The sequence below is a fragment of the Peromyscus eremicus genome, chromosome 1 (assembly GCF_949786415.1).
Source record: "Peromyscus eremicus chromosome 1, PerEre_H2_v1, whole genome shotgun sequence".
NCBI lineage: Eukaryota > Metazoa > Chordata > Mammalia > Rodentia > Cricetidae > Peromyscus > Peromyscus eremicus.
This window is the reverse complement of record NC_081416.1, coordinates 83,780,186-83,794,496: the sequence shown is the minus strand read 5'-3', so window position 1 is coordinate 83,794,496 and position 14,311 is coordinate 83,780,186. Positions and strand designations below refer to the sequence as shown.

Below are 14,311 nucleotides of genomic sequence, written 5' to 3'. Positions count from 1 at the left end.
GTGCCAAAGAGATTTTTGGTGTGTTTTGTTGTTGTTGTTTGTTTTTCAAGAAAGGGTTTCTCTGTGTAATAGCTGCCCTGGAACTCACTCTGTAGAACAGGCTGGCCTCATACTCAGAGATCCGTCTGCCTCTGCCTCTCCAGTGCTGGGATTAAAAGTGTGCACCCCCTCACCCAGCTGCCAAAGTTTTATTGTTGAAAAACAATGGCCCAAACCTCCAAGGACCACACACTGTAGTTTATTAACAAAAAGCACACAGTGATAACTGTACAGTTCCTCCTCTGCAATCACCACTCTTTGAGTGACCACCTTTTCTGGAAATGGAGCAACAAACATACTTTAAAACCTTTCTGATAAATATATTGCTGCACTGCATCCAGCCTGGATAGCCCTCTTCAACAAGGCATACGCTGGAGCCTGTGGAGAACAAAAGGCGGGAATGTAGTTGGTGGTAGAGGGCCTGTCTAGCATGCAGAGCACCCTGAGTTTGGTCTGCAGTACTTCTTGGGGGGAATAAGCACACAGAGAAAGAGCCATGCTCAGCAGTACAGCGCTTGCCTAGCAAGACCCGGGGTTCAACCCCAACACCTAAACAACCGCAATCAGACCAAATAGGGTGCATCTATGTTTAGATGTGAGACTTGGACTCACTGGAAGGGCAGGGTTTGGGCTCCTCTGGATAAGAAACAGGATCTGGAAAATCACTTAATTTGAAACAAAAGCCATTCAGACGGCTGGCGGCATCTCTGGCCATTGAACCCTAGGTTGTTTCTTGGGATAATCACAGAGTAGGACATGGGAGCCTTACCCTGGACCAAGGCTGAGCTTGTGTGCATTCTGCCAAGTAGCTGGCTCCCTAACTTCTGACCTTTACTTTCAAATGTCTTTCTGGGAACAGAAACCTTTGGCCCCTCCACCTTTAAAACAGTCCCCAAGCATCACCAGGAGCAGGCTATCCCTACCAACTCCGCATCGTGTTCCAGGCCAGTGTCGTGGTGCTCAAGCTCGTCGTCTCGAAACTTCTTGATGACCTGAAAAGGAAAAGGAATCCAAGCAGAAGTAAGTCAGCACTCTAGGTCGCCTGCTGCTCATCCTATTTCCAAGCCAGAGCATCGGGTTCTATCTACAGGTGAGGTCCACATGCTTTTCCTATGAAAGGCCAGTGTTCACTCTGCCATTCCAGTGGGGAGAGCAGCCCTGCAAGAGGAAACCACGGGTGTGGCTCTAATAAGATTTACTTATGAAACAAACTTGGCCCACAGGCTGGTGTTTGCCAACTGCTGATTTAGGTTTTAAAAATTAAGAGTTGTGGTCTGTCTTAGTCACTGTTCTATTGCTGTGAAAAGACACTATGACCAAAAGAACTCTTATAAATAAAGAAAGCATTTAATTGGGGGCTGGCTTACAGGTTCAAAAGTTAGTCCATTATCAGCATGGCAGGGAGCATAGCAACACTTATGGTGCTGGAGGGGTAGCTGAGAGCTATAACCTGATCTGCACGCCGAGAGAGAGGCTCTGGGCCTGGCTTGGGCTTTTGAAATCTTAAAGCCCACCCCCAGTGACACCACTTCCTCCAACAAGGCCACACCTCCTAATCCTCCTCATCCTTCTCAAATAATGCCACTCCCTGATGACTAAGCATTCAAATATATGAGCCTATGAGGGCCATTCTTATTCAAATTACTACATGGATACAGTGATGCACACTTAGAACTCCAGCACTCAGAAGGCAGAAGCAGGAGGACCAAGAGTCAAGAACAGCCTGGGCTATAAACAGAGACTTTATCTTGAAAACAAAACAAACAAAATCCAAACAAACTACTGAGGGGTAGAGGGATGGTGCTGAGGCAGGGGGATCCTTTGTACCCACTAATTCAAGAGCAGCCTGGGCTAAGTAGTTCCTTCTTTCCTGTAGAAAATTACCTGGGGTGCTCTAGCACTTCAGTCACTCAGCCTAAAGAGTTCATCATCATTTTTTTTAATTTTATTTTTGAGATTATAATTTAATTACCATACTTCACCCTTCCCTTTACTCCCTCCAAACTTTCCCATAAACCTCTCCATGCTTTCCTTTAAATTTATACCCTCTTTTTTTCACTAATTGTTATTGCATGCATATATGTGTTTGTATAGACATATTTAAATATAACCTGCTCAGTTTATCGAATGCTACCTGTATGTATGCTTTCAGGGCTGACCTTTTGGTACCGGACCACCAATGGGTGTACTCTTCCCTGGAGCAGGCCACCTCTCCTGTCTCAGCTTCCCTCCATTCCCTGTGGTTCTTTGTGTAGGCTGAGGCCTCGGGGACTTTTCTCTGTCCAACTTAGCATGATAGCTGGTGTCTTCTTTGTACAGCCCATGTGCTGTTGAGTCATGGATGTACAGAGGACACACAGCCCTGGACTCAGGAGACATTGGTTCTAGGCTTCACTGTGCTGGAGCTGTATGACCTGTCTGTCTCACCTAGAAGACGACTCCCCCACCCCCGCTGTCTAAGCCCACCTTCTTAACACCCTGACTTCTTTCTTCTCACCACCAGTCACCTGCCCTTTCTCCCCACAAGCAGAACACAGTCAGTCACCTGCAGCAGCTCTTCATACTTCCCAGGGTCCTCCTCCATCAGCGTGCGGATCTGGTTGTTGTAGTGATGAGCTATAGACTCTTCTACAGCCACAGTGCAGGCCATTGCCCCTTCCTTCCCCAGCAAGGCAGTTCCTGCCCCTGCAATCGTCATACAAGGTCAAGCATGAGCCACATGCTGCTGGTCAAGCACATCTGTGAGGCATCCTGACATCTGGGCTGGTAACTCTCTATGGTAGGGTTGTGTTGTGCATCTGGGGATTTTATATATATGTATATAAACATAATTCTTGATTGATTCTTTGGTAATTTCACATCATGCACCCAATCCCACTCATCTCCCAGTCACTACATATCCACCTCTCACCCCTACAGCATCACCCCAAAAAGAACCTCCCCCCAAAATTAATTAAAAAACAAAGCAAACAACAACAACAACAACAACAACTAAGAAATGAAAACCACCTTGCTCCTCCATCTTTTCACCTCTCCAACTCCTCTTCATTCATCCTAGTGGCACTGGGAGCTGCGGTGTGTTACACAGTACACCCTTTTGTCCAATCAGCCCCACTCACAAACGTTCACTGCAGTAAGTCTGGTTCAAGGCCTCTGGCCTCTAGTACACACAATCATCATCACTGGACTCTCACCAAAACTCCTCTCGGACATCCTGCTGTTGCCCTGAGTCACGGAGATCCTGTGGCTATGGTTCCGCAGGATCAGTCCCTTCACACACTCCAGCAGGTCATAGATGGGGCAGATGTTAGGATGCGGCAACCCAAGGCCCAGGATGTGGGTCTGGGTGGTAGCTGAGCTGGTCAGTCTAGACCTTTGGGATGGCCCCCTCCCTCAGGCAAGGGGTGGAGCCATCTCTCCTGAGTATGGGAGTGGGGGGAGCTTTCCCATGAGGGTTAGGGCCAGCTCCCCTGCTGCAGTGTCCAGACAGGGGCAGGGCCAGCTATCCCCAGGCCAGTGAAGGGTGGATTTCAACACACATGGTTTCTATGGCCCTACATCTGGAAATGTTTAATGGCACCCAGTGTCTACCCTCCAGATATCAGTAATACCTGCTAAGCATAACTACTGGACATTTAGATATTCCCATGAATGTTCTGAGACAGTTACCCCACGTTGAGAAGTAGTTTGAGCTCGTTACTAGATGCTAGTCACAAGTGCTTTTTGAGTGCATTTTTCTGTTTTATTTGGTTGGTTTGATTGGTTTTGTTTTTTGAGACAAGGCCTCACTACGAAACCCAAGTTCACCTGGAAGTTACTGTGTAGCCAAGGCTTGTGTTCTCCACCCTCCTGCCTCGGCCACGTGAGTGGGGAGCTGCAAGTTGGCACCACCAGGCAGGCTCAATGAGCCCTGGCCCTTCTGCTGAGAGCCGAGAGCGTGACACTGAGTTCTTTGCTCTTCTTTTTTTCTTCCCTTTGGGGCAGGGGCTTGAGACAGGGTTTCTCTGTGTACCCCTGGCTGTCCTGGAACTCACTCTGTAGCCCAGGCTGGCCTTGAACTCAGATCTGCCTGCCTCTGCCTCCTGAGTGCTGGGATTAAAGGGGTGGGCGACCATGCCCAGCACTCAAGCTGATCTCAGGTTAGAATCACCAGGAGACATCATCTGGCTGTGACTTCACTATCTAGCTTCCCTCTGTGTGTATTATACTTTCTATTTATGAAAGTGGTGATTCTATCTTAAAGTTATATGAGCAAAAAAAATTCAATCCGCTCAATTTAAGTTTAGGAAAACACTAAGTAAATAACAAAGGTTTGGTGAAGACATGAACCCATTACCAACAGCCCAAGTTGCTCCTGGACAGACACTTACCTAGTGCAAAGCCCGCCAAGTTCCATAAGGGCATCAGAATCGTAGGTCGGACCCTGAATGCAACCATCAGCTCATTGAACTTTTTCAAATGGTCCTTCTCTTGATCCCACATTTTCTAGGAAAAAAATTAAAAAACTAAAAAAATACCACCACCACCAACAACAACAAAAACCCCACCACCATAACAACAACCAAACCAAACCAAAACCATAAAAAGCGGCAAGCATTACAGGGGCCTGCTGCTACACCCTGAGGACTTGCTATGGCAATGAGGAAGCGGTGTAATGAGGAGAATGCTGCCTCCCATCCCTTACGTATCCATAAGATAAAAGCAAACACAGAAGAATCTCCAAAGAGAAAGAGCCCGCGAGGCAAAGGAGGAACGGAAGCTGCACCTCACACACAGCTGAGAGCTCCACTGCCACACCTTCAGACCCACACACACCTCAGTGACCAGGCTCCACATCTGTGTGCGAGACGCTGACCCAGTTCAGAACTGGAAGGGCAAAATGTCAGTCACGGTGTAATTTCCTTCTAGACTCCACACAAAGGACGGGGACAGAAGGGTGACAGCAGCCAAGGTGAGACAGTCAGTGCCTCCTAAGCACCGGGTGCCATCCACATGGCTCAGGCAGGCTACTCCTGCCACCCACACAATGCCTTGTTAGGGCAGACCGATTATCCTGAGGACTCAGAGCTCAGTCATCTTGCAGTGAGCCCTCGGGAACCCCAGGCTCTGAGACATCGGTTCAAGCAACCACAGGTGAAAATAACGGCAAAGAACTGTGTCCTGAAAACACACAGACTGCTCTCAATAGGAAACAGAACAGCAAATGTGTGGTACTCTCCTGGCATGGGGGACTCTCAATAGCCTTGACATGCTTCAAGGTAGAGATGCGCAGAGCAGGGGCTTCCTGCAGATATAGACCATCTTACACATGGATGACCTCTGGGGTGTCTGCGGCGAATCTGAAGGGACACCATGCTACGATACCACATGCCAGGCATGGTGCCAACAGCTCCATATGAGCTTGTTTATTCCCCAACCAAACCAAAGTTAGGGGTTTTACCAGGCTAGTTTACACAGGTCACGTGACCTCTTCAATGCCACAGAAGGTGAGAGATCTAGAAAGGAAAACTGGATCTTTGGGACTATAAACCCCTCTCTCTGGCACTCTGTGACTGGAGAAGCCTACAATGACCTCCTGGCACATGGAACATTCCCTTAATGAAGGGATTTTTCAGCCTTTTCTACCATGAAACATTCACACCACAAATACACTCGATTTTCACACTCAATTTCTTTCTTTTACACTTCCTCTCTCCCCATTCTTTCTGACTGACACTTCCTATGTAGACCAGGCTGGCCTCAAACTCACAGAGAGCACGTTGCCTCTACCTCCCAAGTGCTGGGATTAAAGGCATGTACCACCACACCCAGCCATGTTCAATTTATATCTGTGCTTTTATATAAACAGAACACGTGCTCTTTGTTTCCCAGAACCTCCCTTTGGGACATACTGGCAAAAGTGATTACTGTGGGCTTCAGATAGATTGCCAATGCAACAGATAGGTTGAGACTTAGGGAAGAGCCCACCTGAATGACAGGGCCAACACTGGACCGGCCCAGCACAGCCATCTGCCCTGCATAGATGCGGTTTGCTCCATATTCACCAGCGTGATCCACCCGGATGATTCGATCCACAGTTGCCCGGTTAATATTGTCTAGGGTCATTCCAGAACTGTGAAACCTGATGACGATGCCTCTTCCACAGGCTGCAAGGAAAATGCAAGTAACGGTCCTTCATCATCCACACAGAACATTGATATTGATACTGTGCTTTTTATTCTGAAAAGATGACATATATCTGTGTGTGTGTGTGTGTGTGTGTGTGTGTGTGTGTGTGTGTGTTGATGTGCAAGTGGCAGTCAGAGGACAATTTGCAGACATCAGTTTTCTCCCTCCTCCATGTGGGGCCCAGGCATGGAACTCAAGCCCTTAGGCTTGGCAGCAAGCACCTTTACCCACTGAACCATCTCACAGGCCTGTAGTCCTTTTGCAAACAGAATGAAAGACATGTTAGAACCAAGGCCATAAATGAGCCCTGAGGGCCGGGCATGTCTATCAATGCATTCTTTGTCCTCTGGACATCTCAAACCCAAAAGATTTCACTAAAATCATGGGCTTCTGGCTTTGCTTTACACACACGGCCATCTGGAGAGGCTGAAGCCTGTCTCACCAGGCAGCTCACGTGACAGCGGCTTCAGGAAAGGCTCTCCCCTCCCAAGGGCACAGCAGAAGCCCATGGAACACATCCAAAGCCATGATGCCCTTCCCCAGTCTCCCTGGGAAACAGCTCAGGGTGCAAAGTCTGGCAGCCCAGGTTGGGACTTACACCAGGTCCATGGACAGGTGGCTAGAGACCCAGTCTGACAGTTTAGGTTTGACCTCACAAACTAAACTCCTCTTTAAAATGTAAATTCTTTTGAGGAAACTGAAGGGCAAACCCTTCCGTTATACTCTCTTAGCCCTAGATTAGAGGATCTCAAATGTTCACCCCCTTTGAGGAGGTTTTTTTTTTTTTTTTTTTTTGGCTTTTCAAGACAGGGTTTCTCTGTGTAGTTTTGGTGCCTGTCCTGGATCTCGCTCTGTAGACCAGGCTGGCCTTGAACTCACAGAGATCTGCCTGGCTCTGCCTCCCGAGTGCTGGGATTAAAGGCGTGCGCCACCACCGCCTTTGTAGTAAGGTTCGTTCGCCTCCTATGAAAACAGAAACCATGGGTCCTCTGGCTTGTCACCCCAGCTGCAGCCTAGGTTGGCATTACTTAAAGTGTTACAGGCACTTTGCTATGACTACTGGGTCTTTACACCTCGGCTAACTTCAACATCCAGAAAAGGGGTGAAAAGAGTCATCTGGGACACATCTTTGGCTCTTCCATTAAGAAGGTCTAAGGTCTCCAGGCACAAGGCCATGGGGCGGGCTTGGTGAATCTAGGATACATGCATGTCAGGGTCCTGAACATGAACTTTGCTAATAAGTAGAACTTTTTTTTTGTTTTGTTTTGTTTTTTGTTTTTTCCTGAGACAGTGTTTCTCTGTGTAACAGCCTTGGCTATCCTAGAACTCGCTTTGTAGCCCAGGCTGGCCTCGAACTCACAGAGATCCATCTACCTCTGCCTCCCGAGTGCTGGGATTAAAGGTGTGTGCCGCCACTGCCCGGCCCAAGTAGAATTTTAAATGTTGTACTTATTTATTATGGTGCTGCAGAACAAGCCCAGGGCTTGATGTATTCAGGGAAAATAGTCTACCTGAACAGAGTCCAGAAAGAAGACACAGAACCTCAGTGGTGCCAATGTAAGACACCACTCCTGATTGTCTTCAGAAAGTGGCCTCTACGGGCTGTGGCCTATGTTTTATGGGAGAGCAATGGGACACAACCAAAGTGACCTGCTGTGTTTCAAGTTCAAGGCCCTGCACTTCTGGCCAACCTGTTTCCTTGAAGAAAGTAGGGTCTGGAGACAGAACTGATGACCCAGTTCTACTTCTCAGCACAACCTTGTTTGCTAATTCTCTTACTCATTAGCAAAGGAAGAGGCAACCCTTTTAAAAAGTTACTGAAAAATAGCAAAGAGCTGAGCCGGTGGACCAAGTTCATACAGCTGGCTTTTTTACTGAGAACACATTGGACTGCTCCCTAAAATCCCACCTCTCGTCTAGATTCAGGCACTCAATAGAGGATCATGAAGCTTGTGTTTGTCCTTTTATCTAACCAAACCCATATAGATGGGTTAAATCCCCAATCAATTCCAACATCAGGAGGCAGAGGCGGCAGAGCTCTGTGAGTTTGAGGACATCCTGGAGAAATAGCAAGTTCCAGGTCAGCCAGAGCTACAGAGTGAGATGCTGTCTCAAAGCCAAAACAAAAAACTACCCAATAACAAGGCTATTTTCTTTTTTAAGGAGAAACACACACTTAAGATTCTTTATTATCATGAGGCTAAATGAGACAAAGGAAGCCAAATAACTTCATAAATGAAAACAAATGGTTCTGTGTGTGTGTGTGTGTGTGTGTGTGTGTGTGTGTGTGTGTTTTCAAGACAGGGTTTCTATGTAGCCTTGGCTGTCCTGAAAACTCACTCGGTAGACCAGGCTGGCCTTGAACTCATGGAGATCTGCCTGCTGAGTACTGGGATTAAAAGCGTGTGCCACCACCGCTCGACCAAATGATTCTTACTGTTACCTGCTCACTGGGTTAACAAGAAGTCTTAATATTCACATCCCTGGGTCCTGACTGCCTTGTTACCCACTTTAAAATAAACAGAAGCTCAGTGTTAGAAGCTCTCAAATGTGCTGTTCCAACAGTGGTACCTGGGAGGTTTTAAGTAGCTTATGGAATAATAAGTAACATACTAAGAGGCTCTTAAAAATTCTCTTCTAGTCCATTTGTCATCAAGGAAAACATCTCTATTTACAGCTGACATTTCTTAAATAATATGTAAACACTTGCTAAGCACTCTTCTTTTTCAGAAAGAAAAACAGTCTTGGGTCAAGCCTTGGTAGGCATACACAAACAGTATCTAATGAAGTTTCATATCTTGTTATGGTGGTGGTGGTGTGTGTGTGTGTGTGTGTGTGTGCGTGCGTGCGTGCGCGTGATTATTCATCCATTTGGGGCCAGGCAATACTGGCTTACTGTTTACCACAAAGACGTGGTTTTGATAAAATTATTTAATACGTCGTAGTTATACAAAAACATATCGCAAAATTGCAAACAGTATTGCTATCAGGCAAAACAGAGATCTAATGCCTGAAGATTTAGTTTTGCAAAAACGGCCTCAAAATTTTCAGGGGCAGCTCAGATGATACATGATTCAGACCTGAATCCAGATCCACTTCTCTTCATTCCAAATTCAATGTTTCTCATATTTTGCAATGCAAACAGTCCCATGAGGAGCTTGATAAAAATACTGATACCAGGGCTGGAAAGAGGGCTCAGCAGTTAAGAGTGTGTACTGCACTTTGCAGAGGACTTGAGTTCGTTTTCAGCACCAACATACAGGAGCTCACAAACGGCCTGTTATTTCAGCTCCAAATTTAAACCCCGCTCTGGCATCTATGGCACTTAACTATTGTGCGAGTGCGAGCGTGCGAGCGCGCGCGCGCGCGCGCACACACACACACACACAATTTTTAAAAAATCTAGAAAAGAAACATATATCAAACATATATCAAGAAGATAATGAAACATATATCAAACATATATCAAGTAGATAATGAGCGGGACCCGGAGATCTGCATTTCTAACAGGTTAATGCTGCCGACGGAGGGCTACTTTGCTCGAGAAAGTCCCGGTAGAGACTACAGTGATACTGCAAGGACACTCAAGTTCCACATCTGCACTGACGTCAAGTCATAGGCTGGTAATCACTCGGTCCCCCAGCGCATCCTGCGCAAGTCCACCTGTTTCTGTCAATCACCTCGACGTATGCTACAAGTCCCACCCCCACGTCGCGCGCCTGTGACGCAATGAACGTCTCCCCGTGACACCCGTGACCTCCCCTTCAAATACTCCCCGCATGGAACCCTGCGCCGGCCCGGGACCGCGAGCGGCCGGTACCTGAGGAGGGCCTCTGGGCACTCTTCTGCAGGCGCCACACCGAGGCAGCCGCTATCGCCCTCGCGCCGCTCATCGCCGGTGACAATGCAACCACGGCCCGAGAGCCTGGGCCAATCGTGCTTTCGGCTCAGGGTGATGACGCACCAGTGCGTCGGACCGGAACCAGCGGAAACGCCCCTAGACCCGGCATTCCATCCGATTGGCTGGAAATGGCCAATGCAAGAACTCTATTGGATGTACTCCCTGTCGATCATTGTGACGTCATGAAGGGGGCCTTAGCTGCTTTTATGGATGAGGATGCGGAGTTTCCCTGGAGAAGCAGCCCAGGTGCACTGCCCACTGTCTTGGGAAGGCGACTCCTAGGTCATGTTGGGGTCTTTGTTTCCCCCGCTTTACGAAGATTATTTTTCTCTATTTGCAGCCTCTCTACACCTAAAAATCAGTAGAAATTACGTACTAAAACACTTCAGTGTTTGGTGTAATTGTGGGTCTGATAGTTCATTTCACAATATTTCCTGTCCCTTCTCAATTTTCATATTGAGGTTTGTTTCATACATTGCTCTTCATACTTTACTGGATTATTTCTGGCCGTGTGTATCTGCGCACATTAGTGGTGAAGATGGCTGTGTATTGAGGGAAGGAAAGTTTAGCAACATACGTTAACCCTTTAAAAGTGCATATCCATTAATATGACAGCTAGGGTCTAGCCAACAGAAATAAACTTTGAAGTAAGTAATGTGTATGAGGACAAAAAAATGCCTACAATGATATACATCAGTTATTATAGGTGCCACCAGAAGCTGTGCCTTTAAGGGAGCTTCAGCTTGAACCTTTGGTTATTGTATATATTTGATGCATAGCTACTGTAAAATAATTGAAGCTACTAAGCTATTCTATGTAACTATAGTGTTCAAATTAGTATACTACAGTAACTTAAAATTAAGATGAACCAAGTACTCAATATTAGCGGCAGTGAGGGTGCTATAACATTCCCTTGTCATGCTCAGCTTAAATCTCGATCCCAAAACCATCACAGATTCAAAGCCTTTGCCATGTATTGCACTTCTAGATCTAAGGAGAAAAAAAATGTTGGGATGTATGATGTCCTAGTTATGGAAAAATTTTGGAAGTAAAATGTTAAAAGTTGGAGCAGAGAGATGGCTCAGAGGTTAAGAGTGCTTCCTGGTCTTGTCAGACCTGACAAGACCTGGGTTTGAGTCCCAGCACCCACACCAGGAGGCTAACAGCTGCCTGTAACTACAGGTCTAGGGTATCAGGCACCCTCCTCTGGACTGTGCAGACACACAGGACACATACTCACTGTAGTAGAATACTATTTTAAGGTGTGTTACTTTTGTTTATGTTGCATTTGTTTAACTCTGTGAAGCTGTGTTACTGTGCTTGTCTAAACAAACACCTGATGGTCGAATAAAGAACTAAATGGCCAATGAATGGCAAGGCAGGAGGAAGGATAGGTGGGGTTGGCAGGCAGAGAGAATATATAGAAGGAGAAATCTGGGAGAAAAAGGAAGAGATCTAGCAGCCAGAGGAGGAGGCGGCTCCAGGGGCCAGCCACCCAGCTACACAACCAGCAAGCCACAGAGTAAAAGTAAGATTAACAGAAGTAAGAGAACGGGAAAAGCCCAAAGGCCAAAGGTAGATGGGATAAGTTAAGAAAAGCTGGCTTGGCCGGGCGGTGGTGGTGCACGCCTTTAATCCCAGCACTTGGGAGGCAGAGGCAGGCAGATCTCTGTGAGTTCAAGACCAGACTGGTCTACAGAGTGAGTTCCAGGAAAGGCGCAAAGCTACACAGAGAAACCTTGTCTCAAAAAAAAAAAAAAAAGAAAAGAAAAGAAAGAAAAAAAGCTAGAAATCAAGCCAAGCTAAGGCCAGGCATTCATAATTAAGAATAAGCCTACATGTGTGATTTATTTGGGAGCTGGTGACAGGCTCCCCAAAAGAGCAAAAACCCCAAAACAACAATTCACAAATCACATTTTAAAAAAATTCAATGTTACCATCAAGAGAATGCTAAAAAAAAAAAAAAAAAAAAAAAAAAAGTGATTCATGAGCAGAGATAGCAGCTCCCTGGAATGTGTGTGATGATTTTTTTAAAGTTCAGATCTGATTGGGTAACTCAGGCTCGCCTCAGAGTGGTGATACAGCTGCTTCAGCCTCCGGAGCTCACAGGTGTATGTCAGTACGATGAACTGTGAAAGAACTTTGAATAAAATAAGAAAACATTTAAGTGGAGAAAGTGAGAATACTACAATTTTTTTTTCTTCTCTCCCTCTACTTGTGCTTTATTTTTTTATTTTTGGTTATAAGACAACCGTCTCACCCTGTATCCGGGAGTCTTGGAACTTGCTGTGTAGTCCAGGCTGGCCTTGAAGTCTTTGCAGTCTGCCTGCCTCAGCCTCACTGGTGCCTCTGTACTTCATTTAAAAAAAAAAGTTGTGTACTTGTAATTTTAATTTTCCTCTGTAGTTTTTCAATGTAGTTTCTATGGTAAGTATTTTTATGTTTCCAAACCAAAAGGGAACAAAGAGTATGTGCTTCTCTAATCAAATGCTGAAATAGAAAAGCAATTTGTCTTATTTTGTATTTTAAATGTAAAGAAACTGTCTAAGAAGGTGAAGACATTTGTTCACAGTCACACAGCAAAGGGTACACATCCCATGTTTCCATCACTTCTCTCACTCTGGTCAGGCTTCTGGGAAAGCCGCACACTACAGCGTCAGGATGTGTTCAGAAGTTCTCATAAGGTCGGACCTTGTGCCACCCTGGAAAATAATGAATTCATTTTTTCCCAAATACTTAGCCTAAGTGGCTAGCAGCCCATCAGATTTTCAGCTGCAAGATCTTATTTGCGAACTTAAAGAGTTAATGCAAACTAAAGACCTGTCTAACTGGATTCTCCTTTTACTGGGATGTGACCATTTTTGTGACTGCAAGAACCTGCCAGTCTGCCTTTAAAAAGAAAAAAAAAAGCAAGAGCCTATAGAAGAAGAGTGCAAACTGGAAATGTTTGCAGGGGGCTTTTAAAGTTCAATCTTCCAGTGTGTGTGTAGGGGAAGAATGACAAAACCCACTTCAAGTACCCATTAGTGGTTCCATGGTTACAGGACATGTGTATTGCTGCTGTGCAATGCTATGAGACCAGTAAAAAGAAGGATGTAACTACTTGCACAGAACTTCAAGGTATTAAGGAAAAAATCAGAAATATGTATTCACAACACATACTCAACACATATATATATATATCTACTTCAATATTTATTATATCTTTATAGAATAAAATAAACACTAACAGTTGTTTTCTATGGTGCTGAGATATAAAATACTTAAAATATCTTTGTCTTTGAAGTTTTAAACACAAACACATAGACATGCTTTTCTTTGGCTTCAGGAAAGCCAAGAAGTGATAAAATTCATCAAACACATCCATCAGATGTCAAAATGCTATTTCTTCTAACTTCAGTGAAAAATAAAGAGCAACTTTACAGAGTATTGCAATTTTCCTCATCACTTGATTCTTGACGAGGTGCTTCTGTGGTTTCAAGTACACACACACTTTAAAACTTTCAAGACAGTGTAATCAGTAGTTTAACACATCTGTTAGAGAGCCTCAGTAGTTTAACACATCTGTTAGAGAGCCGGTATGGTTTAAAAACTAAACTGACATTGCCTGGTTATTAAAGTTATCAAAAAATTCAAGTAAGAGGTATGCACATTAGCAGCATTAACTAAAACTAACACACTAGTTGGCATATTTTGCTGTCCATTTTATAACAAAGAAAACAGCGTATTGTTCATTTTATCCACCATCTGTACAAACAGAGTAGATAATCTTCAGGGGTACAGTGAGGGACAAGAGTATTATATGAAGGCACTAGGCAAAAATGCCAACAATTAGAATTTGTAAAATGAGGATGGAATGAACTTTGGTTTATTCAAAATTCCTGTTAAGTTTAAAAATTCATAGATCTTCAAATACAAGAAAAGGTTAGGAAATAACACATTCTCACAGGCACAAAAATGTCCTGTGTTAATACAGCCTCATGAAAGATCAAAGAAATGATTGTGTTGGGCTTGAGGATGAGTTCCATCTACACACACACACACACACACACACACACACACACACACACACATACACACACACGGGGAGTGGGGAACCCTTTATACACATACAGATGTGTTAGCCATGACAAGTTTGCTTTGCTTTCAGAGCAAGAAGCCAATCATTTTTGAGAACCAAGGCAGTGGTTGGAGGAGGGAAAT

The 14,311-nt window shown here is 45.2% G+C and overlaps 1 protein-coding gene across 1 annotated transcript; it reads right to left on the bottom strand.

Annotated features, from left to right (window-relative positions):
* Nucleotides 1-216: 216 nt before the first annotated feature.
* On the bottom strand, nucleotides 217-10,204 carry Coq7 (coenzyme Q7, hydroxylase). The gene is made up of 6 exons (XM_059268229.1): nucleotides 10,028-10,204; nucleotides 6,007-6,185; nucleotides 4,410-4,524; nucleotides 2,585-2,724; nucleotides 963-1,031; nucleotides 217-417 (listed from the first exon to the last, which is right to left on the bottom strand). Exons 1-6 carry the CDS (start codon nucleotides 10,098-10,100, stop codon nucleotides 340-342), a joined length of 654 nt encoding a protein of 217 aa, XP_059124212.1. The 5' UTR covers nucleotides 10,101-10,204; the 3' UTR covers nucleotides 217-339.
* Nucleotides 10,205-14,311: the final 4,107 nt, after the last annotated feature.